The sequence below is a fragment of the Panicum virgatum genome, chromosome 4K, assembly GCF_016808335.1.
Source record: "Panicum virgatum strain AP13 chromosome 4K, P.virgatum_v5, whole genome shotgun sequence".
NCBI classification, from domain to species: domain Eukaryota; kingdom Viridiplantae; phylum Streptophyta; class Magnoliopsida; order Poales; family Poaceae; genus Panicum; species Panicum virgatum.
Genome location: NC_053139.1, coordinates 22,769,024 through 22,792,876, shown reverse-complemented (window position 1 = coordinate 22,792,876; position 23,853 = coordinate 22,769,024). Strand labels below are relative to the sequence as shown.

General features: G+C 42.5%; 1 protein-coding gene across 1 annotated transcript; it reads right to left on the bottom strand.

Moving 5' to 3' along the window:
- Positions 1-2,104: 2,104 nt before the first annotated feature.
- Positions 2,105-7,509, bottom strand: LOC120703483 (RNA-binding KH domain-containing protein RCF3-like). The gene is made up of 8 exons (XM_039987587.1): positions 6,609-7,509; positions 4,854-5,306; positions 3,926-4,174; positions 3,295-3,522; positions 2,822-2,901; positions 2,632-2,740; positions 2,422-2,548; positions 2,105-2,333 (listed from the first exon to the last, which is right to left on the bottom strand). Exons 1-8 carry the CDS (start codon positions 7,338-7,340, stop codon positions 2,317-2,319), a joined length of 1,995 nt encoding a protein of 664 aa, XP_039843521.1. The 5' UTR covers positions 7,341-7,509; the 3' UTR covers positions 2,105-2,316.
- Between the last annotated feature and the right edge of the window lie 16,344 nt (positions 7,510-23,853).

Here is a 23,853-nt window from a genome sequence, read left to right as displayed (position 1 = left end):
CATCCTCCTCTCACTCATTGATCCAACAACCTTGATGGACTTTTCCAATAGTTACAGTATCTTCTGTTCAGGTATTTGCAAAATCGTGGCCCCCGGTAAGTGCTTCTGTTCCTTCTGGTGTCGTGCTGATGAAGGAACAGCCCAAATTTAAGTTCATGACTAGAGTTCAGCCCCTTCGTCTAGCTGAATGGGCTGAAGATGATACGGTCACTTTCTTCATGAGTGGAAGGTATGCCCACTCTGTCTATTTTCATTACTGTTTTAGCATATTTTCCTTGACTGAGATCTTCAATTTTTCCTAAATTTTAATGCTTCCCTAGAGTCAGCCACGCTTTGTGCCCTGAGTATACACAAGGACTGCAAGTACATGGCTCCAGACTCTCAGTTCTTTTAAGGAAAAAGTCTGTTTTTTCTCACTCAACTACCACAAAAGTTTAATTTTCATCCCTCAACTATAAAACCGGGTATAGAGTCTCCCCCAACTATCAAAACCTTTGTTTCTATCTCCCTCAATGGTTTTACATTGTTTTGCAAATATTTTTTTATACCTTCTCTCTCTTTTTTTTGCTCAACTGAGGTAGCAAACGTAGTTCAAAAATCATAAAATTTGGCATAGTTGTAGTAGAGGATAGTAAAAAAAACCTGATTTTGCAAATTTCTGAAGTTTAAACCCAAAGTAATTTGAAACTTAAAATTTTAAAGAAAGAAAGAACTCAAACTTCATTAAAATTTTAAGACATTAAGATGAGGTCCATCTTTGACAAAATTTGAACTGTGTGACACATATTATAGGTACATCACTAGAGGAGTATTGGTTATATAGCAGAATTTAAAGTTTATTACGAATGTCAAATTTGAGATAAATTTTATCTTTTTTATTTATTTTTTACATAATTTAAAATCTACTTAAAAATTTGCATATGTATAAATCAAATATGCAAATTCTTGAGTAGATTTTAAATTCTTTGAAAATAAATAAAAAAGAATCAGATTTTGCTCAAATTTAACCCTTCCTAAGAAACTTAAAAAAGAAAAAAAATTCTAATGATGCACCTATAATATGTATCACACAGTTCAACTTTTCTAAAAATAGAGCTATCTTGATGCTTTTAAAATTCAATGAAGTTTGAAATCTTTCTTTCTTTTTTTAAAATTTCAAATTTCAAACTTGTTTACTTTCAACTTCGAAAAATTGTGAAATTGGGTTCTCTGTACTCTCCTCTACCACTATGCGAATTTTTATTATTATTTATCCACATTTGCTACCTCAATTGAGTGAAAAAGGATAAGAAAGAAAAATCTAAAAAAAAATGCAAAACCCACATGTGAAACTGTGTAGAGAGGAAAATAAATGGTTTTAATATTTGGGGGAGACTAGATACCTGATTTTATAGTTGTGTGATGAAAGTAAAATAAATAGTTTTAATATTTGGGGAGACTAGATACCTGATTTTATAGTTGTGTGATAAAAATTAGACTTTCGTGATAGTTGGGAGAGGTTTTTTCTTTTAACTTTAGGTGTCCTTATGCGTGTAATTGGAAGGCCACGCAAATTTGAAGGACAATTCTGTATGGAACACAAACTCTTCTCCTTCACCACGACTCTGTGTGTCCACCACTTCTCCCGCTTATCCAGAAACTGACCCCACTCCCAACCCTAGATCCAACAGCTCAAACCCCTCCTCCCTTCGCTTCCCTGCTATAAACTCGCCGCTATAAACTCGCCGCCGCACCCACCGAACAGCAATCCCACGAACTGCAAGCCACACAGCCTACTTTCCCCACCTCGATCTCGCATGCCTAGGGTTTCGCCTTGCTGCCCCCCTCCACCACTGCCAAGATGCCGAAGAACAAGGGTAAGGGAGGCAAGAACCGGAAACGGGGTAAGAACAAGGCGGACGACGACAAGTGCGAACTCATCTTCAAGGAGGACGGGCAGGAGTACGCACAGGTGACCTGCATGCTTGGCAACGACCGCTGCAAGGCCATCTGCGTCGATGGCTCGCGCCGCCTCTGCCACATCCGGGGCAAGATGCAAAGTAGGTCTAGATCGCGGTGAGCGACATCGTCCTCGTCGGACTATCTTACACTAGTTAAGATAAACTAGAAACAGACACATTTGGGCTACTTAGCATTATAACTATGAAAAAAATAAATGTGAACATATCTTAACACTTTACACACGAAAAGCATGACGCTCAATTAGACAACTATTACAAATAACCAGATGGACTGAGACGTATTGTACCAAAAAAAAATCGAAGGGAAATTCAACGAGAAAACACCTATGGCATGCCGTAGAGTGTGGTGACGTCTTCAACTGTCATCTTGGACTGAAATAAAATTGGGGAAGGGGAAAGAGTTAATAGTTATATATTGCTGAAAAAGAAACAAAAAAGATCTTGAGGGAGTGATGCTCACTGCTAAGAATAAATCCCTGCAGCAAACTTTTAGCTTTTTCAGTCTGCTCAGGGGTACCAGATATTTGTACAACTTTCTCCAAGATGCCAGGTCTATCATCAGCGAGAGTCACAGTAGCACCAGACATCTGTTTCCAACAAACAGTTAGAAGGCTATGCAGGGACAATTTTCCTCCCTTTGGTACTAAAGGAAATCCAGAATATACCGCACCTCGCTTATTTGGGCAAGCTTGCTACCAGCCCTCATGGTGAGGCTTGCAACAGCACTGTTTGGTATGACAACTTCTAACGTGCTTCTAGTCACTAGAGGAATGGCAAATCTGATGGGAGGACAAAAGGTGGAGATCAAGGAACAAACAAACATAAGAAACAACTCCAAGGATAAACCGATAAAGCATTACCTTTTTGAAGCATTTTGCCTGATATCATCATTAATGTTGGTACCTTGCTCAAATGATCCACTTGCACTGCCTCCACTATCCTGCAATTGAAAATGGCATATAGCACAGTTCAAACAATCGCTTGAGGTAATATGAACCACAAAAGTGACTATTTCCGTAGTACATATGGGTCATAAGTTCCCCCAATATCATTAATTATTTATTTATTTTTAGCATTGTTTTGGCAAGTAGAAATGCAGAATGCAAGGTTGTTAACGATAGTTAACCAACAGTTTATCAAATAGAGTGAGCACATTCCAAAAGAAATGAAAGACGAAAGATAATATTGAACCTAAAGCAGAAAAGAAGACCAGTGGTAAAAGATACATCAAGGAAAATAGAGTTTGTTCGTATAAGTATCTTTTAAACAGTCCAATAATGTATAAACATCTTTTCCTAGTGACCTCAAGGAATCATTTGCGCATCAGACCTACCTTTGAGTGCCATGAAGCTGTCAGTTGTGGTGCTTGGTGGTAAGGACCCATTGGAATATCATTTCCCTGGTATGGTCCTCGAGGTGAGCCAGTTGCCGGAGAAATGGCTCCATGTACATTAATGTTACCAATTTGAATAGGACCAGACATCTCACGGTATAGATAACTCCTTAGTTTTGTGGTTACTTGCATAAGAGCATTCCGAGAAGCTCTAATATCTCCAACAATCTGCAAGAATATAGTTCGATCAACCACAGGAAAAAAGGCTAATGAACTTGAAACTCAAAAAAATGTAAAAAATATATTCATGCATGCCAAATCTTTGATGGCATGTGTAATTAAAATGTCAACAGGCTACTGATCTGAGCCTCTGAGCTTATGTCCTGGTATGAGTATATTGGCAAAAATTGGGTTTGGTTTAGAAACACAAAATAGCCACTATGCCAATGTGTATCATTCACAAAGAAGTCCCAATATGCAACCCTCCTAATTGCCAACAAATCACTATCTGAACAAACTGCCAAACAACTTATGTAAAATTGTATAGACACTTACTTGCATCTAGATTAACATGTACTTACCTTGCTAAACATTGAAAATGGGAAAGACTTTTCCTGGGATGAAGACAAACCTGTATGAGTTCATCAGAATCTAGGGCGCATGATGGAAGATCTTCTCTTGGTAATATCTGCACATTTGCACTAGTCTGTCTCTGTATATCAGATAATGACCCCTCCCTTCCATCAAAGCAAGCAATTTCACTTGAAGGTACAAGTAGTCTTGTCGTGATAATGTTATCCTTATCAGGGCCAAGGTCTACAATATGAGTTTGGATGTGCAGCAGTGCTTCCTGGGCTGGGAAAAGCTCATGGTCTGGGCCCTAAATAAAAAATACACACAAAACCATATAAAAAGTTAAAACAGATCCTACCAGATGGGAACAGCAATCTCACAAGTCAGTTAAGATGAAAATAAGCATAAGTTACAAATATACAGACTACCGAAGTAATATAGCAAGATATTCAAACCTAAGACATACTAGAATATTTGAAATGCAGATAGCAAAGTGATGCATTATGACAAAAAGCCAATCAAATATTACATGCAAGCACTGCTGTAAACTTTATCAGCTAAGAGTAAACTCCAAATACTCAACTAAGAGTAAACTCCAAATAAGAATACCAGGTTGAAGAGGACTTTGAACCTAGTGAGCATAAACTCATAACACTGTGTTAGGATCCATGTCACTTAGTACAAAATTTAAACATAGCCCCTCATTTTACCTAGAATAATGGCATTGTCCAAAGCCAAGAATGTATGACTGTATAGGAGCAGTATAACTAATACTGGGAATGTACGGTGAGAATGTTCCCAAATTCTATCAATATCATGTCACCTATGTATTACTGGGGTAGTGAAAGTGTGAAACCATATACATATCAGAGCTACACCTGGTATTCTTAAGTACCTTGGGTTAGACAAGAAAAATCTTTACTAAACACTCAAGTCAAAATACAGGAAGCAAAGAGACAAAATTATGCAATGCACCTCTGATTTACCTCTCTGGATGTGATGATTACTACCCTTTCATCAGAACCAGCAATAATATCAGTAAGCCTAACATCAACACCAACATCTGCCTGTAGCATCTCTATTATTCCATCACGCGTCGAAACTAAACTGCTAGCCTTGTCATTTGGGCAAAGAATTCGAAATACGATATCATCATACAGAATATCTGGGTGTTCAATGACCTTGCCACCATTTGAATCAAACTCATACCCTGGTGGCTCCAAGCTAATATTGTTCCTAATCTGATCAGGTCGTCCGTAAGTTTCTTCATATACAGGCATCTGCTGAACACCACCCAGGTATTCATCTTCCTGAGAAATTCGAGGCTCTGGAGAATTCATTCGCCCTCGGAAAGGACCACGATCGCGGTGTAAGCTTTCCTTTAGGCGATCAGTGATTATTGCTACAGCCTTCCTAACACAATTTCCATCTCCAACAACCTGAAATATCAAGAGGTACACCATAGAATGAGAAGAAAATTAGAGTGAAAGATATTTTCAAATAAAGAATGTTGTTTATATTTTTTATGTATATATATTTGCAGTGATATAACTCTAAGAGACATTGATCTATCAGATGGAAGTTACAACTATAGAGCACAAACCTGATCATTTTATTTACTACTCACTTGCGCAACTGGAATTCTACAAATTACTCCCTCCGTCCCAAAAAGAATATCATTCTAGTTTTGCCCTAAGTCAAACTACCCTAAGTTTGACCACATTTATAAAGAAGAGTATGACCATTTAGATATAGCATGAAAATATATTTCATGATTAATCTAATGATACTTTTTTTGGTACATGAACATTGGTACTTTTCTATATATATATAAATTTGGTCAAACATAGAATGAAATTCTTTTTAGGACAGAGACATGGAGGGAGTAATTTCTAACACAAGAGGAATGACCTCCTAGACTGGTCTCAAAGGTGGTTTTCCCAACATGGAAATGACATGTACTAGGCATGATGCAGACATGTAATTCAGTCTGCAATAAATAAACACACTAAAAATATTAACTTTTCTCTAAATCATGTTTATCTTCGCATCCATGACAAGCATATCAAGAAAGGTGCAGAAGTGGGCATAGACCTCTCCCCTCATGACCTGGCACTCGGGTCATCAGGAGTTCTCTGGCCACGGCTTGCATTTCCAACATAAAGACGATCAGGAATCTCCATCAGTGTTAAACTGATCTCAACTTTCAGAGAAGCAACCACTGTTAGCACTGACCTCAACTTTCAGAGCATCATTACTAAAAATTAGACAAATCAAGCCTATGTCATTAGAGCAGGGAAAACAGCAAACGGGCATCGACCACCAGTTTACTTCGGTGTTTCATTACAAGGTACAGCCACTAATGTAGTATATCTTGTGAATCAAGGTGTTCAGTAGACATAATGTGAGAACCAGTAGGAAGTGGTCATCTCCAAAATTCAATCTCCAGGTAGAGATAATGCATTTTTATTTCCTGACCGAAAAAGTGTAATGGAGCTTGGAGCCTTAGCTATGTTACCAGATGACGCATTCATGTATCTTAAAGAGTGGGGAAACAACTTTTGTGTACCCATTTGGTTTTTTGACTTTTAGTCTTATTGTTCATTGATAATAGTTTAGCTTAATTAATCTCTGTTCTCGCGCCTATTACTGTTTTGCATCCTTGAACATCCATGTGTGTTCTTACTATCCCCTTGTATGAACCAAATTGAAAACATTATTATAGCAAGCAATTGTCATACCTGTACAACCTCCTCGGACGAGGACACACAGCGCGGCGTCTGCTGGTCGCGCGGCAGAATCCTGATGTGCGTCTTGGTCTCCATCCTCATTTGCTCGATGATCTTGCCACCCTTGCCGAGCAGGCATCCAACGTGAAGTTTGGGTACGATGAGGCGCGTGGTGGTCTTCCCCCTGTCCCGCGGGTCCTTCCCCCTGGGCCCGTATTCGCCATCCTCGTCGCCATCCTCGGCTTCCGTCTCGAGGATCCGGCGGTGCACCATAAGGAGCGCCTCCTGCGCCGGAGAGTACATGGGCGGGCGGCCGTCGGCCTCGCGCCGCGCGCCGTCAACCGTCTCGATGATCCGGACGTAGTCGCCTGCGATGGGCGGGTGCACGATGACGAGCGCGCCGCTGTCGTCCCGGACCTTGGCGACGAAGCCAGGCGGGAAGCCGTAGGCCTTGCATTCGGGGCACAGGATGCGGAAGGAGGTGGTGGTGGACGCGGCGCCCGGCGCCCCCGCAGCGGCCGACGGTGGGGGAGGCGGGGGCGGGGGCGGAGGCGGCGCGGCATCAGGGGGAAGGAAGCCGCGGCGGTCGGAGCCGCCGCCTCCGCCTCCGGGTGGCCCGCGGCGGTGGTAGCCGGAGTTAGGGTTCTGGCCGCCGCCGCTGCGGCGGTCGAAGCGCTGCTTGGAGCGGGGCGGCGGCGAGTCCTGGTCGTAGTGGTAGCCGCGCTTGGAGCGGGAACGATCCATCGCTGCCGGATTCGGGAGCGGCCGCTTCGTTTTTTCGTTCTGCTCGTTCGATTTGATTCAGATTGATTAGGGTTTACAGAGGTGGAGGAACCGGGGGAAGGAGGGGGAGGCGCCGCCATGGCATTGCCATCCCGGTCGGGTCGAGTCTCGAATCGAGGAGTTCGGCCCTGAGCCCCCGAGATGTGCCCGTGTGACTGCATCAGATTAGGATCCGGCAATGTTTTTTACGGTTTTTTATCTAAAATTTGGTTTCTAAGTTTTTGTTGCCGAAGTCTCAGCGGGAGTGTCATCGACACAGTTATTAAGACTGAAAACTTAAAAACTGTGCTAGTGTTGTGTCATGGTGATGACACTCCTCTCACATTTCATCACACTCCTCTCTCCTCGTACTATTGATACATGTTAGTAAATTTAATGCCCATAACACTCCTATAACACTCTCATTAAGATTGGTCTAAGTTAAACAAACATGATCAAAATAAGTAAGGAAGAAAATAGAAACCAACATATGCCAGTTCAAATTATTGTTAAACTAAAAGATTAATATCTTAGCGAACCTGAATCTAAGTGAAGAAAATTCAACATAAGAACGGTGCTGACCACAAATCATATCACTACAAGTTAAGCAATTACGATAACAATGATGTTTCCAACGATAAACATGACCATATGGTAACAAAAATGTCATTATATCAATTCAGATAAATAAATACTATGCTTTCTTCACCTTAAACTAGAAATGGTGCCATGTTGGGCACAACTTTTGATTGAACATGATCCATTTTTTAAAAAGATGCTGAAAACCAACTAACTAGCCAACAGTGTTTTTCTCTCACACTAAACCAGCACCAGCCACCAACCACCCAGCAGTATTTTTCTCTGACAATAAATCAGCACCAGCTATCAGCCACAGCCAACCGAACAGAGTGATTATGCTTCAGCTCATTTTTGGAATTTGCTGATTGATAGGTTGATGTAATTCACCTTGGCCGTGTTTGGTTAGGAATCGATGGAATTTTTTTTCACCTTTGACCACTAATTACAAGTATCAAATAAAGACTAATTACAAGTATCAAATAAAGACTAATTACAAAATCACCTCCACAACCCCCGTGTAAATCGCGAGACGAATCTAACGAGGCTTTTGACCGCACGATTAGAGATTGGTACTGTAGCATCACTGTAGCAAATAATCAATTAATTACTGTCATTAGATTCATCTCGAAAAGTTACACACATTCCTAAAAAAGTTTTGCAAGTAAACCTCATTTAGTACTCCATGCATACGAGATTCTTTTTTCGGGAAACGTGGGCGAAAAAAACCAAACAGTGCAGCACATGTAGTGACATGTGAAGTACGGACTCAAGCAACACTCGGGTCTTAGGGGTTTTGGGAACAACCTTTTGAATTCCACTAGCCAAGGAAGTATATAAAAGTTGGATTTATTTGGTTACTTGATTTGTAGAATATTGGAAAACCAAAATAATATTGTGTACCAAATAGATACAAATTGAACACAATGATATTTTTGGTTTAAACCTTTTGGGTTTACATCTCTCAACTCTCTGTTTGGGTCAAATTAGATGCTACTTTGATAAATTTTGTTTGAGAGACGCACCATCAATACATAAATATATTGAAGCACTAATCCTATTTATTTAGAGATATTAAAGCATTGCCCATTTTGTTTGAAGAACCAAAGACCATATACATACACTAAAAATTGAATGTTTAATATGTATTCTCCTTCTATGCCTTGCCAAAATTTGGCTACTGAAAACCCAACTTAATGTGAGGGTATTTGAATAGTTATCATTTTAACATATATTTGAATGCAAAAAGATGTTCAAATTTTATGATCGTAGTTTTGAATGTTATCTCCAGCATGGCTCTTCTTATTTCTACTATCAAAATAAAGACCTTAACAGTTTTGTATGAGAAATGAGCTCGTACTTGAAAACAATAAACTCTAGTGCCAAATTAAAAACAAATGTAGCCATTTAAAAATAATCAAATAGCTTAGTGGTTGTGGTATCTTAGTAGCACCCACCAGACTTGAATTCGACTTCCATCAAAATGAAATTTCAAAGAATCCGTAGATGTAGATGTGTCCTAGCAGTTAATGGCACATCCTAGTTGGTGGCTTCATAGGATTTTCTCAGTTTTACGTTATAATTAATCTAGATAAGACAACGCAAAGCTTTAGACAATCGACATCATCCTCCATCCATAAATGTTGGATTAATATTAATAAAAAAGAACTGAAGTAGTAGTTTGAAGTTGAATAAGTAATTCTCCTATATAGTGTTGAATGAATTATAATTTATTGATATTTATACTTCTCTTTTATGGCCCAAAGCGTTGTGCTCCCTCCGTCCATGAAAATTGCAATTCTGAGTTTGAAAAAAATCCCATAAAAAGTACAATTCTAGAGATTGGATCTCAATTACCTGCCTACTTAAATGGTTAGATTTGAATTGCATGCCAAAACTAACCATATGTGGCAAACAAATAAGGGTATGAGCGTCTTTTCACCCTACCACTATTTTATCTGAAAAAACTTAGAATTGCACTCTTCATGGAACGGAGGGAGTACTTGTGGAAAGGAGCAAGTAGTTACTCCCTCTGTCCCTAAATAATAGTCGTTTTGGGTATCCGTGTTCAAAGTTTGACTGGATTTGTAGAAAATACGTGCAACATTCAAATTTTAAAATAAATTTTATAAAAAACTAGATTCAAATATCTATCTAATGATATTTAATTTGTACAATAAATATTAATATATTTTTTATATATATTTGGTCAAAGTTATTTCTTGGGAAGTGAAAGCAACAATTATTTAGGGACGGAGGGAGTACGTTATTTTGAGGTTGTCACGCAACTACATCCACATATATCATCATCACACAGATCTGTACTTCTAATCTTCTATAGTGCTATTAAATTAGGACAACTTAGATCGTTCCTTAATCTAAAAAAATACACTTATGATCAAGGCATCGAAGAGAGAATGCTTATGACGAGAGGATTGATCAACCATACCAGACCATCGAGAACAGAACAAGTTGAGGAGAGAGAGGCTCGGTGATTTTCTCTACCATACTCTCAAAAATTTGATCCCCTCTTATACTCATTTTGTGTAGTAATGGGACGAAATAGGACGCCTTTATTTCTAATATAATTGTGACGATAAGGAAGAAAGGTCCATATTAACTCAAATTTTTATCTTCACTTTTTTAAGCAAGTTGGCAAGACACGTGAAGTTCGCGAAATCGCATAGCATAATTTTTTTTGACGAGATTGTGCGTATTTTATTGATAGAAAAAGAGGGTACAACCGGCTAACCGAGAGATAAAACAAAAAGGTTTACACTCGCGGTATGAGGGACTCTAAAACCTTTTACTCCTGCTGAAACCCAAGCGGCCGCCTCATTTTTTATTTTTGCTAGAAGCCCCACAGCCGAAGTCTCGTGGTTTGTGAAAACTCTTGCATTTCGCTGTCGCCAGATCTCCCAGATTACCAGTAGTGACAACGAACGAATTGCTTTCTGGGGCACATGTTCAGTGAAAGTGATGTTGGTCCACCAGTGCCATGTATTTTTGCTTGGTCTCCACTGTTGCGGGCTCAGGGTGGGCTGCACCGTCCAAGACGCGATGAGGCTCCACACATTTTTTTTGTATATTGGCACTCAGCCAGAAGGTGAAACACCATCTCAGGGCGTTTCTACAGAGGGGGCAGGAGGGGCGGTGCGCCCATCCTCAACACTACAGTCAGTTCGAAGTCCACACTCGGTTTTGAGTCATTATCCATGCAAAAATAATTGCATTTAGGTGGCGCCCAAGCTTTCCAGATCATCTGGGCTTTCGGTGCTTTCACACAACCGAGAAATTGCGCTTTATAAGCCGAACCCGCAGTGTATTCTCCGGAGTTTGTGAACTTCCACTTGATGTGGTAAGGTTGTGGTGGAGCTGGATGTCACGGAGCATCCCCCATAGTGTAATGAATTCTTGTACGTGCTGGAGCATAAGTCCCTCTGCTCTTCTTACATCTCGTATCCAGGTCTGTCTTTGTATAGCGGCGGCCACTGTTCTATTTTTTGGCCAGCAGATCTTGAAAAGGTTTGGTGCAATGTCCTTTGGCCTGTGACCCTGCGGCCATCCTGAGTGCTAGAAGCTCGTCCTTTTACCGTTGCCGATTGAAATTGTTGTGCAAGCCACGAAGAGGAGATGGTCTGTGTCGTCACACGACGTTTTTGTGCCTATCCGGACCTTATCCGGCAAAGCCCATTCATGCCAAAGCCACCTCAATCTGAGTCGCAAACCTTTCCAGGTTCAGAATGCCCAAGCTACCATTTTCTTTTGGCATGCTGCATCTTTCCTAGTTTACTTTGCACTCTCCTCCCGTGAGTGTCGAGTCACCCGCCCAAAGGAATTTTTTCCTTGCTCTGTCGATCTCTTAGAGAATATCATTGGGCGCTTTCAGGACAGTTAAACAGGTAAACTGATTGCGAGGAGAGCACTAATTTTGTCAGCAAACTCAGCCCGCCTGTGTCAGGTGCCTCCCATGCTAGCCCGAAATCTTGGAAGTTGCCTTTTCCACTAGGGGCTGAAAGTTGATCTTCCGCAGTCTCCTCACCGTCAGCGGTAACCCTAGATATTTTATGGGGAAGTTGATACGCACCACTAGGAAGCCGGACAAAGTTTCTTCTAATATCGAGACCGTCACAGCTGATCGGTGTGACAATGGTTTTCAGCAGGTTGGTCTTTAGTCCTGTGACCTCTCGAAAGTTCTATAGGATTAGCGCTAAATTGCGGATGTCCATGCATTCTAGTTTAACGAAAATCACCGCATCATCCGCATACATGGAGATTCTGAAGCGGGCCACTCTTCCTCCTAGTTGTGTAAAAGCTTTAGATCTGTGGCCTTGGAGAGTAGTTGGTGCAGGGGTCGAAGGCGAGAATGAAGAGAAGCAGAGAAAGGGGGTCCCTGCGACATCCTTGATGTTTTAAAAGATTAAATAAAGCCTATAGTCTAAAATTTGCCAAATAAACTCGGAAAAATTTAGTAAATCCAAAATCTGGGAAAACCCGGACTTTCCGGGTTTAAACCCAGAGTTTCAAAGTCCTGGAATGGGTGTCTGAATCTTAATCCGGAGTATCCGGACATATATCCGAAGTTTTCGGACAGACTGATCGGGTGTCTGAACCCTTTCCCACAGTTTCCGGTCCTATGCCCAGAGTTTCCGGCCAGAGCGCATGTCCTGCCCAGAATTTACATCCCTGTTTCCTCGTCCACCTGAATCGATCCAGTTCTGCAACATTTGGCTTGATTCTCAAAATTCTATCAGATCTTCGATCCTTAACTCATTGGCAGTCCGTATGTTTTCTATCCAAGTTCAGCAAAATGTTTTAGCCATTTTTCTTCCTTTGCGCCTAGGTGCTGCTATACACCGCCGATGCCCTGACAGCAAGTCCAAAACCAGTGCCCCAAAACTGGATTCCAGCCATGGCTTCTACCCACGGTTTCTTGCCTGGTTTCCCCCCAAAAATTTCTCTCTATCTTTGGTTTTGCCAAGAACTTGACACGCAGGCATGCACACTGGAGCAAGCGACAAGTGCATGACCTCCAGCTCGCTCTCCACTCATCATGCTTGTTATAGACCAGCTGAACTCCCATTACTGAGCCAGTTCATCTTGCCCCACCTGCCATTGCCATGGCAAGCTCGAGCTAGCTGAGGAAATTACTCTCTCTTGTCCCACTTTGCCCAAAATCAGTAGCTCAGAACCTGTTCCCCTCCCTACATAGCCTTGGAGCCCGAGCTTGGCCATCTTCTCTTGTCAGGGCATCGTCTAGCGGAGTAGACCCATTGTTGTGCTCATATTCACACCGGCAGGCCACCTCTGGTCATCCTGCTCCAAATCAAGTACTTGTGTAGGTGAACCCTGAATCCCCGAACCTCCTCTGTCCTCTAGCTCGCAAACCAGTAGCGATGCTCGCTAGAACTCAGCCATGTCTTCTCTGCTCTTTTTGTTTCAGATCCGGCCAAGGACCTTTTGCTGGAATTTGACTCCTACTAGGGTCAAGAGTGAAAGTTTTCCCGAACCTGTGTAAAGCCTGAACTTAATTTGTTGTTGTTAAGCTGTGAGCTTGCAAATACTTTGTAACGGGTAGAAAAATCCTAAAAATGCAAACTAATATGCTTTGGAATCCTTGCAGTCAGATCTGCAACTTGTTCACGCATGCATGTTCAGTTTTGATAATTTCAAGTCTAAGTCTGAAACTTGAGCTAGATAAGTCATGCATGTTCTAATGATTCTGCATATGATCTGAAAGTAATTCTGCATGATAGTTCTTAAGTTAAACTTGAACTAAATCTTGCACGTTTGTTTCTTAAGCTGAAACCAAACTGAAACTGAATGTTTTATCAAATCAGGTTCTAGGCAAGAGTTAAATACTACTTGGTAATCTGCATGCTGTTTTCTGAACTTTCACAATATATAGTTGTCAAGACTGAATTTTGAAACATGTAGCAATATTTTAACCTCACTATATGCCCTATTACAGGCATCCTGAAATAACAGAAACTGTTTAAGTTATGCCCCATGTTTAAAACTATGCAAGTTCTAGCAGAAACTAGTTTTGCAAGTTAAATGTAACCCCAACTTGCTTGTTGAGTTCAGTACAGTTTTAACTACTCTATAAACAATTGCCTAGTAAACTATAATCTGACTTGTTTCATAAACAAAATTGTGTTTGTTGGATTACAATTTTATAGTGAAAAACCAAATGAACTTCACCCTTTGCGTATAGATGGGACGAATTTAGCTGACGGGAACTATGAGTTGGTGCCGGAAAATGAAGGAGGAACTTCTGGAGCTCAGGTGAACCAATTTGGAATTTCTGAAGCTCAAGTGAATCAAGCCAAAATTTCTGAAGAACTGAACTAGAGCGTCACTGCTGACTTAACTAACATATCACAAGAAGGCAAGCCCCGGAGCATAACCTATATTTTTACCATTTATGTAGTTCACATATATGTTTATATATCTGTACTTGTTTGTGCATTTAAGTTATAGGAGTTGGATGAAACCTTAGCTGCATGATCTTAGGTACCCTTGTATTGCTTACTAGCTTTTGGTTCGAGTAGCTGCCTTGCTAAATAGGACTGGTAAAAGTCGAATGATTTCCTATCACTCGCGAGAAAAATAGGAGTTGCTTGATTTATCTATATGCTGCAACTGTAAGGATTGATGGGCGGGGTAAATAAAAAGATGATGTTAATGTTGATGATGATGAGATGGAACCCCGTCTGTCTAGTGATGAAATTGATAAGGCCGCAGATATGTGGTAGTCGTGGTTAAGCGTTTAAACGTACTAACCACATGCTGTGAAATATGGTAAGCAGTAAGCAAAGTACCTAATTGGACTGTGGAGTGGACTTGTCCCTCACCCTCTTTGAAAGATGTTTCTCATGCGGCCACATGCGGGTGCAATAGCAGCCACGCCCGGCGACGTTCCGTGGTTCGTGGACCTCTTATACTCGAGGGGTTGACCTTGATCCACAAGCTGGAAAGAGAAGGAAAATGTTGTGTGGGCGAGGATGCTCCCTATGCGTGTGAGTTAGGTTTTTCTTGGCCAGGTTAACAAATTCGATTCGAATCGTTCATTTCTCACCAGTTATTGAGACTGCTTGACACTTTTGCCACATTGAGTAACAAATGGAAGTTGACGATGATGAAGAATCTGGATGTTTACAAAATTACTTTCAGTTGCTGTAAATCTGATTTTCTTTCGCTGTTTTAACCCTGAAATGTGTTTCAGAATTTCAAATCTGGTTTGTAATATAATCTGTGTTTAGTGCTGCAATGTAAATTTGTGAAGTGTTGTAATCTCTAGATTCACCTTCGAGTGAATTGTGTGCAGCTTTGTATTCGATCCTTGTTAAGTGGTTTAATCGGGATTTTACCCGACTGAGCAGCCATTTTACTCCATTTGAAGTGTAGGGCAGATTAGCTTGTCCTTGTGACATTAATCGTTGCACTTGAGCTGGATTAATCCGGGGTGTTCTGCCACAGCTGGTGTTGACACCATTTTTTGACACGTGTCAAGAAGAGTGATTTTAATGAAGGGAAGGTGGCCGATTTGGAAGAAACCAAAAGATGCACAGTGTTGGAATCGGCCGATGGAGTCCATCCGATGGACCAGAAAAATATGCTTCGAAGATGCTAATTTGTCCACTCTGGTGCTCGGCCGATGAAGAGTTGCCGATGAGGTCAAGGAAGGAGAAGAAGACCCGGACTCTACGAAAATCTTGATAATTCGGTTGTAATATTTAAAGTAGTTTATCTTTAGTAAGTCTTTTATTTTAGGTCAAGTAATGTTTGCCGTAATCGACTAGGATTTGATAGCGCTAGGCTATAAATATTAGTTGTAAGGGACAAAAACTTGATACACATCCAATACAACAAAACTTTACGTTTACTTTGCACTTTTTCGGCGACTTCGCCTTTTTTTTTCAACGAGTTCTTTCAAGTTGATCAAGGACACCTCACATTCGAGCGACTTGGTTTGCTGGTAAGTTTTCGTTTTACCGAGTATATTTGAGCTTTAGCTACCGGGCGCATCGCTATGGCTTCGTTCAAATCTATTCAAAAGTTATCGAGTTTCTCTAGGCTTTAACTTCCGGGCGCATCGCTATCGTCTCGTCTAGATTTATTCACAAATTATCGATATCGGCTAGATTTGTAGGTTTTTCTATGCTTTTTGGCCATTATCAGATCTATCTGCTAAAAACATATTAGATCGGTTTTAGGCTTTGCAGTAACACTTTTGTTATCTCAAGAGCCAGTTTAGATTTGTTTTTAGTTTACATCATCTAAATTGCACATTCGTAGCTTATATTTTGTCATACACGCGTAATCGGCTACTTCAAGCCAGTTTTGTCATCTAGTGCATCGGCTGATCTTGCCGACGCGCTCGTTTGTTACACGCTCGCATTTAATATCTTTTTGTCGCATATTGTATCGGCAAAGCTTGCCGATACGCCTGTATGAGAGATATTCGGAATCCCAGCCGATACGCTCTCGAATTTGACTTTGTTTTCTTCCTTGTCAATTTCAAGTCAAATTGACTGGCACGCTTGGTTGACTTTCCGGAGCTTGGCGAACACTTGCCCTCGGATTCTAGTGTGTTGATTTTTGCGTCAACACATCTTTTGGCACGCCCGGTGGGACAGAAAGCTTCAACATGGTGGACATTACTGATAAATCTGCGGTCAGTGAAGGGAACCAGATTCCTGTTCCTGAAGACACGCTCAAAGAAGAACAAAAGAAGGAATTTGAAGAGCTGGTGGAGAAGTTTAAACGTGAATGCCTCAAGTCGTACAGCGTCACCAGATCTGGCGAGGTGATCAAGAAGTTTGATCTTCCATCCTTACAGCCATTGACAGAGACTCAATGTGAGAACAAGATGATAGATGCGGTTGGCCAAGCTGTGGCGCAAGCTTTCATCAAGAGTGCGACCGTCATGGGCAACACGGTGCACAACGCAGTGGTCAAAACTTTCGCTGAAGGTAGTTTCAGGGGTGCATGGGCCCTTGCTACATACAACTAGATTAGATATGTCCCCTTGGAAGTGTCTATGGCAGCAGCTCTGTCGGCTCAAAATAGTCAGGCAGGAACGAGCAACAGGCAGGTGCCACCACAAACTACTACTACAGCATCTGCGGCAACAACAGCTCCTGTCTACACGACCACTTTGCCTATCCCTACAGCTATGCAGGGTGGATCCGCATCTATATTTCCCAAAGGATGGGATCCAACGACTGGATATGGTATGCATCCAGATTTCTTTACCACACCAGTCAAAGGACAGTTCAATGCATCGGCTTCTGAGCCGATGACCTCTCAGCCTGATCCATCGGCCACTCAACCGATGGGTACTCAGTAGGATGCATCGGCACCACCGCCGATGACCCCACAACAGCGTCTTGCTATCCTGCTTCAACCCCAGTCTCCTTCAGAAGTATTGATTTCGCAATCTCCTCATCGGAAGGGAGTCAACTGGGTTTTCCACAATTAGGAAACTGGACAGATACGGTGTATCAGCATACCATACATGGATACTACTGGTCAACAATCGGCTAGTCCATCAGCCCCACAGCCGACGGTGACTCAACAGACACCCAATCGGGTATCTCAACAAACACATCAGATGCAATCGGCTGAACAGCCGATGAATCATATAGCTCAACAGCTTGCAATGATGACAAATACAGCGAGCATGGCATCTCCTTAGCAGATGCCAGCAGTTGATCAGCAAATTGATTGGAACACAAAAATAGCTGAAGTGATGAGGGAGCAGTTTGGCTTGAGGCCAAAGCAACAATCTGTTATGTACAAGACCCCTTATCCTCCGGCTTATAATCAGATTCCTCTCCCACACAAGTACAAGATGCCTGACTTCACAAAGTTCTCGGGGCAGGGAGAAGTTTCTACGATGGAATATGTTAACAGGTTCCTTCTACAATTGGGAGAAGCGGGCAACCATGATGCACTCAGAGTCCATTTGTTCTCCTTGTCTTTGTCTGGATCGGCCTTTGCTTGGTTTACCACTTTGCCAGCAAACTCCATATTATATTGGACCGATCTAGAAAGACAGTTTCATCAGTTCTTCTTCTCTGGGGTTACTGAGTTAAAGTTGACCGATTTGACCAGCTTGAGACAGAGAAACGATGAATTGGTTGCTACTTTCATCCAAAGGTTCAGAGATGTCAAGAACCGATGCTACAGTTTGGTTCTATCTGATCAGCAGTTGGCCGATGCAGCATTTAATGGGCTCTTGCCACACATTAAAGACTATTATGCATCGCAAGAGTTTGAGAGCATTAGCCAGATCTCGAGTCAGATGACAGGGGAGACTCGATCCTACGAGTCCAAGAAGCCTTTTCAGAAGAAGATAAACTATGTGGAATATTCTGCTAATGATGAGTCTGAAGAGAAGCAAGAAACGGTCGCATCGACTGAGTGGATATAAAACAGCAAGAAGCTGGTGACGTGTCCGTTTGGAAAGAAAGAGCCCGAGTCATATAGGTTTGACATCACCAAAGCCGACAAGATCTTTGACTTATTATTGTCGGAAGGATTGATCAAGTTAAAACCATACCACAAGATCCTGTCAGAAGAAGAGCTCAAGCACATGAAGTATTGCAAATGGCACAATGCCATGTCGCATGATACATATGAATGCAAGGTCTTCCGGCAGCAAAGTTTGAAACTCCCAAGAAGATGATGAAGATCGATGGACATCCTTTCGCCATGAACATGGTTGATGTGGCCAGAGACAAAGGTCCTTCTCAAGCCAAGATTCTGACGTCATCATCGGCCAGGAAATCTGGGGCTATTGATCCCAAAGCACAGATAGCTGCTATTGGATAAAGTTGAACATTCATCGGCGCCACGTAGACGTGTCACGTCTCAAATGCTGTTGAATAAGTTTCAGCGTGATCGTGAAAGGCAGCAGCGCAGAGAAGAGGAGGAATGTCGTGAGAAAGATCATTGAAGGTGTCCTTTCTTTGTCTACTATAGGGAAGAAGGGTTGACATTGCCATCGGCATATGATTGTCCCGAATGCAATGGTCAAGGCAGCCGAACATATAAGAGGCCACGTCATGTTGATGAACCCTATCGACATGAGCGCACTCCTGTGCATGATCGGCTAGGAAAAAAGATATCGGTGCATGATCGATTGGGGGGCAGGACCATGCTACGTGATCCTGCTGGGAGAAGAGTACCCGCACACGATCGGCTGGAACAGATGGTCGATGACAGAGTGCAAGACGATCAGCCAATGCGAAGGGATCCGGAGCGTAAGCCTGGTCGTACAGGTCAATCTCAGTGGTGTCCAGGAGGTTTGACCATGTCTCAGAAGTGACGTGTTCAGAGGCTACGCCAACTGGAAATTATAGAGGAAGAGCAAGAACAGACTCTAAACAAGAAGTAAGTCAAATCACAAGTTTGGCGTGCTAAGCCGAGAACCAATGAGGATCAAGATTCCGAGTCATCGGCTGCGCCCATTAACATGGTTTTCATAATGCCAAAGGAATTTATGGCACCATGTGATGAAAGTCATAAGCCAAAATTAGAAGAAGCCATGGCTCAGTTGAATTTGGAACCATTGCCAGCAACATTTGAAAAGCCAGAAGATGAGAAGAGACAACATCTTAAGGCACTGTTCTTAAAAGGATTTGTTGACGGCAAGCCAGTTACAAAGATGTTGGTTGATGGGGGTGCAGCTGTGAACATAATGCCCTATGTTATGCTACGCAAACTTGGGAAGAATCAAGATGATCTGACAAAAACTGATATGATGCTCAAGGATTTCGAAGGAGTCGTATCTCCTGCTTTGGGGGCATTATGCGTCGATCTCACAATTGGCAGTAAGACCCTTCCTACTACTTTCTTCGTTATTAATGGCAAAGGTTCATACAGTTTGTTGCTAGGTCAAGATTGGATACATGCCAATTGTTGCATTCCATCCACTATGCGTCAATATTTGATTCAATGGGTTGACGATACTGTTAAAATAGTATCGGCCGATTCATCATTCAGCATGGCATCGGCTGAAGCCCATATAGTAAGTTATGAACGGATGAACTGTCTTTCTGGTCAAGCATGAGAGAAGGATTTCTTTCGGATGGTGGATTATGAAGTCACATCGGCGAAAGCTGGAGATTCTTCAGATGAATCTTGATCGGGGAGAATATGGCCGATTATGATATCGGCCAGATTTTTTGAGTTATAGCCAATACTAGGAGGTTTTGCCTTTAGTGCAAAAAATATATAAAAGCCGATTTGCAAGTTGCATGCATCAATTGTAACATGGCCGACACGATATAAGTCGCCCATAGAGCAATAAATCATAAAAACAAGTTTCTGGATAAGATCAAGTTGTTTACCAATTCTGGAAATTACAGTGCTTGGAATGATCTTACAGTAATCCTATAGCCTCCCGGATTACTTTTATCGCACGCAGGCGAATTTGATCAATGTTCTCAATCACTTGATTGTTATCTGCTGATGAGCCAAGAATCGGCCGCAAACTCTTGTGAAGTTGATATGCCTGACGAGCATGCTTTTGGTTATCTTCCTCGAGTTTGGCAATGGCCGGTGGAATCTGGGAAAGATCGCGATCTGCAATATCTATTGCTTGGTTTACCCGATTGAGCTCTTGCAGAAGACGATCACGTTCAGTTTCCAGTAAAGCCTTGTTTCTCAGAATGCTAGCCTGGGTGTCATTTAGAGATTTGATTTCACCGACAGCCGATTCTGCTAAAGCTTTGAAATTGTCCCTTTGTTTGATGATTTCCTCCTGCTGAAGACGATCGTTGAGTTGTTTTTGAGCCTTGTGGAATTATGCACGATGACTCTCGATGAAGGCTGCAGGTGTCAGTGCCTCTTCAATTGATTCTGGAAGCTTGCCCTCTAGTTCTTCCAAGATGGCACAGATCGGTTGTGCATTCTTGACTAATTGGCCAATGTCTTGGTTCAGAAACTGGAGGGATTCTTGGAGTTTGGCCTTGATTTCATCTGACAGTGTGATTGAATCGGCCGATGTTGCTTCTTCTCCTTCTTCCTGGGAAGTGGCTCCGATTTGAAAAGAAAACAGACCATTGTCTGGAGATTCTTGTGCCTGAAAGGAAAGTGGAGTCAGGATGGCCGATAAAAACAAAGGAAATGGTGAAATCGGCCAGAGGAAAGGTGCTTACTTGTTTCAGGCGTATTTCCTCTAAGTTGGAGCCAGCAGGGACAAAGGGTTGTGATGAAGAACCCGGGATTGCAAGGTTTGGCTGGCCAGATAATTCAGATAGCGCATGGTCGGCAAGCTGAAGGTTGATTGTCAGAATATGTAGATTGTATTTACGAGCAAGCTCTGAAATCATACCTATATCATTGGGGAATCTGCCTTGGATTTCTTGGGAGCTAAAGGTGAATGTTGTACCTGATAAAATCAAAAGGAGATGTCAAATTCAGGGTCATGGGAGATTTCAGGTGTTTGCTGAAGTAATACCTGAATATCTGGTAATATATGGGGAGGTGTGTTCTGAAGATCTTCTTCTTCCCCTCCAGATTGATGTTCATGGGTATCTTGATCACAAAACGATATATACAGTGTTCAGATGAAGTGAAATTACAAGGGAATTCAAGATGTTACCTTCTGAAGGTGGAGAAGGAGGATTTGCCGGAGATGCTGCCGCTGTTGAAGATTGGCCTGGGGATTTCTTTTTCTTGCGACTTGTTACCTTGGTGATTGGTAACTTACGCTTTTTCCCGGTGGCCACATCTGTCAGAGTTGGGGCGCCATGGCCTATATTGGGTTTATCGGCCGGCAACGCATAATGGATCGGCTGACCACTTCTGCTGATGGTCGGAGGGCCGACATCATCGCCCTGTTCAGGCAAATGTTAGAGATAAATGAAGAACATTATGATGCAAAAGAAAAGATGAGTTTGGTTTCGTACCTCGTTTTCGGCTGCCTGATAGTTTTCATTCAGGGCGATGCAGTAAAGATTGGCAGCTTTACAGAAGATATGTTCCTGCCATTCTGACCACCACTGAGTAAAGAGGGTGGTGCAAAAGGTGTAATCTGCCAGTTGGCCAGAAATGCCATATCTACATCAGGCTCCAAGTCTTTCAGCCGATCATAAGTAAGGGCATTGTTGAGAGCACCTCTGAACTGAACCTTGCCGACAAAGAAGAGAGAGGGTGGCACTTGGCCAAATCCCAACTGTCTGGCTGCCACTGATGAATTATAAAATTCATAACTAGGGACATCTTTGCCAGCTGTAAAGTTGATCGGCAGAATTCTTAGGGAGATAATCTCTTTCATAATCTTGGTGGCTTCCTCATCAGTTTCCAAGATCAAGATGCAATTTGAAGGGATTTTCATAGATGACCTTCTCATTTTGATATGCAAACCAGATAGTGGAAGTTTCTGGAAAGCCAATATAGAAGCATTTGAAGAAATCAGTAATGCCAAGAGTCTTGGGATCATTGGCAATCATGATGGCTGCTTCACCAAATGATGTGCATCGGCGAGTTACTATTTCTTCTTCTTCAGAGAAGTTTTCTGACGGGAATTCCATCTCCGATAGCTTAATCACCATAGTTTTTTGCATATACATATGCAGCCACAACTGAATGAACCACCTAGGACCTCCCAAGTTGGTGATCGGCTGATTCTTTCTGAGTCTGGATGATACTTGGTGGAGCAAATGATAAACTGACCCTAAGAGATGCTTGCCAAGAGGGATAGAATTGCCAGTGGCCAGAGTTTCTGCTAGCTTGAGATTGTTACTTGTTGGGCCTACTGCTTTGCCACAGAAGATGAATTTTTCAAACCACATGTTGAGAAAAGTAGTGTGTTCTCTGACGGATACTGATCCCATATTCATATTCTTGCCGATGTACCCTTTCCATCCGCCGATGCTCTTTGTTTCAATCTTAAAGGAGGCCTTTTCTAGAAGATGGAAAGATCTATCAGGGGCGTGGATATTTAAGCCAGTAAGCATGAATGCATTGATGGCATCAGACCTGTAACATCACGTAATTTTTACGGAATGTTAAATTCTCCGAAAATGTGAGTTTTCAAAAACTTTTTGAATGAATGTGATAATAGATAGGAAAACATAAGATTTAATGCTATCTCTCTCAAAATTCCCAGAAGTTAAAATTCAAATTAATATAAGGACTATATTGCTAGTGTGAATAATTGGAGTTATTTGGCTCTTCTTGAATCTACCTTGTTTCAAAACATTTTGGATGAATCTTTGTTTGAATTGAGTGGAATTTAGTTTGAATTAAGCCATTCAAACTAAATTCAAAAACTAACTAAAACCCCTTGGATTCAAACCCAACTAACATCCAACCTAGCCCACCTAAGACCTGCCAGCTAACCCTGGACCCAAACCTTCCTAGCACAGCCCGCACCAGCCCAAACCAGCCCAGCTTACCTCGCTCGGCCCGACTCGCGCACGCGCACCCCCACACGTGGAGGCGCTCACGCAACCCAACCCGCTCGTCCGGCCTGCCCCGCCAGCCTCGCCCGGCCCAGCTCGCACGCGCCAGCCTAGCTCCACCCACTCCCCTCGCCGCCTGCTGCCGCTGACCACTGGGGCCCGCCCGTCAGCCCCAGCACTGTGCGCCTTTCTTTTTTCCCTCAACCACCGGCCGCGCCTCCTCTGCTTTGCCGGTCGCCACCTGCCCCGCCTGCTCTGCCGACGCTAGCAGCCACGCTGCCTGTCCTCGCTCCGTGACATGGGAGCGCAACCGCTCGCGACTCCCTGTCGGCCACCGAGCCCCGAGGCCTCCAAACCCTAGCGCGCGCCCACTGGATCCTTGCCATGCGTCCGCAGCACGGACGCCGAAATACACCGGCCGTCCATCCGCGCCCATGCTGCGAACCCTTGCCCGGCCGCCTATAAAGCCTTGGACACCGCAGCCATAAACCCTAGCC

Coding starts and splice junctions, on each gene's coding strand:
- LOC120703483 (XM_039987587.1), bottom strand. CDS start 7,340: ATGGATCGTTCCCGCTCCAAGCGCGGCTACCACTACGACCAGGACTCG. Junction 3,523..3,925: donor ATTCTGATGAACTCATACAG/GTTTGTCTTCAT, acceptor ATATTCTTGCAG/ATTGTTGGAGATATTAGAGC. Junction 2,741..2,821: donor AGGCAAAATGCTTCAAAAAG/GTAATGCTTTAT, acceptor TCCTCCCATCAG/ATTTGCCATTCCTCTAGTGA.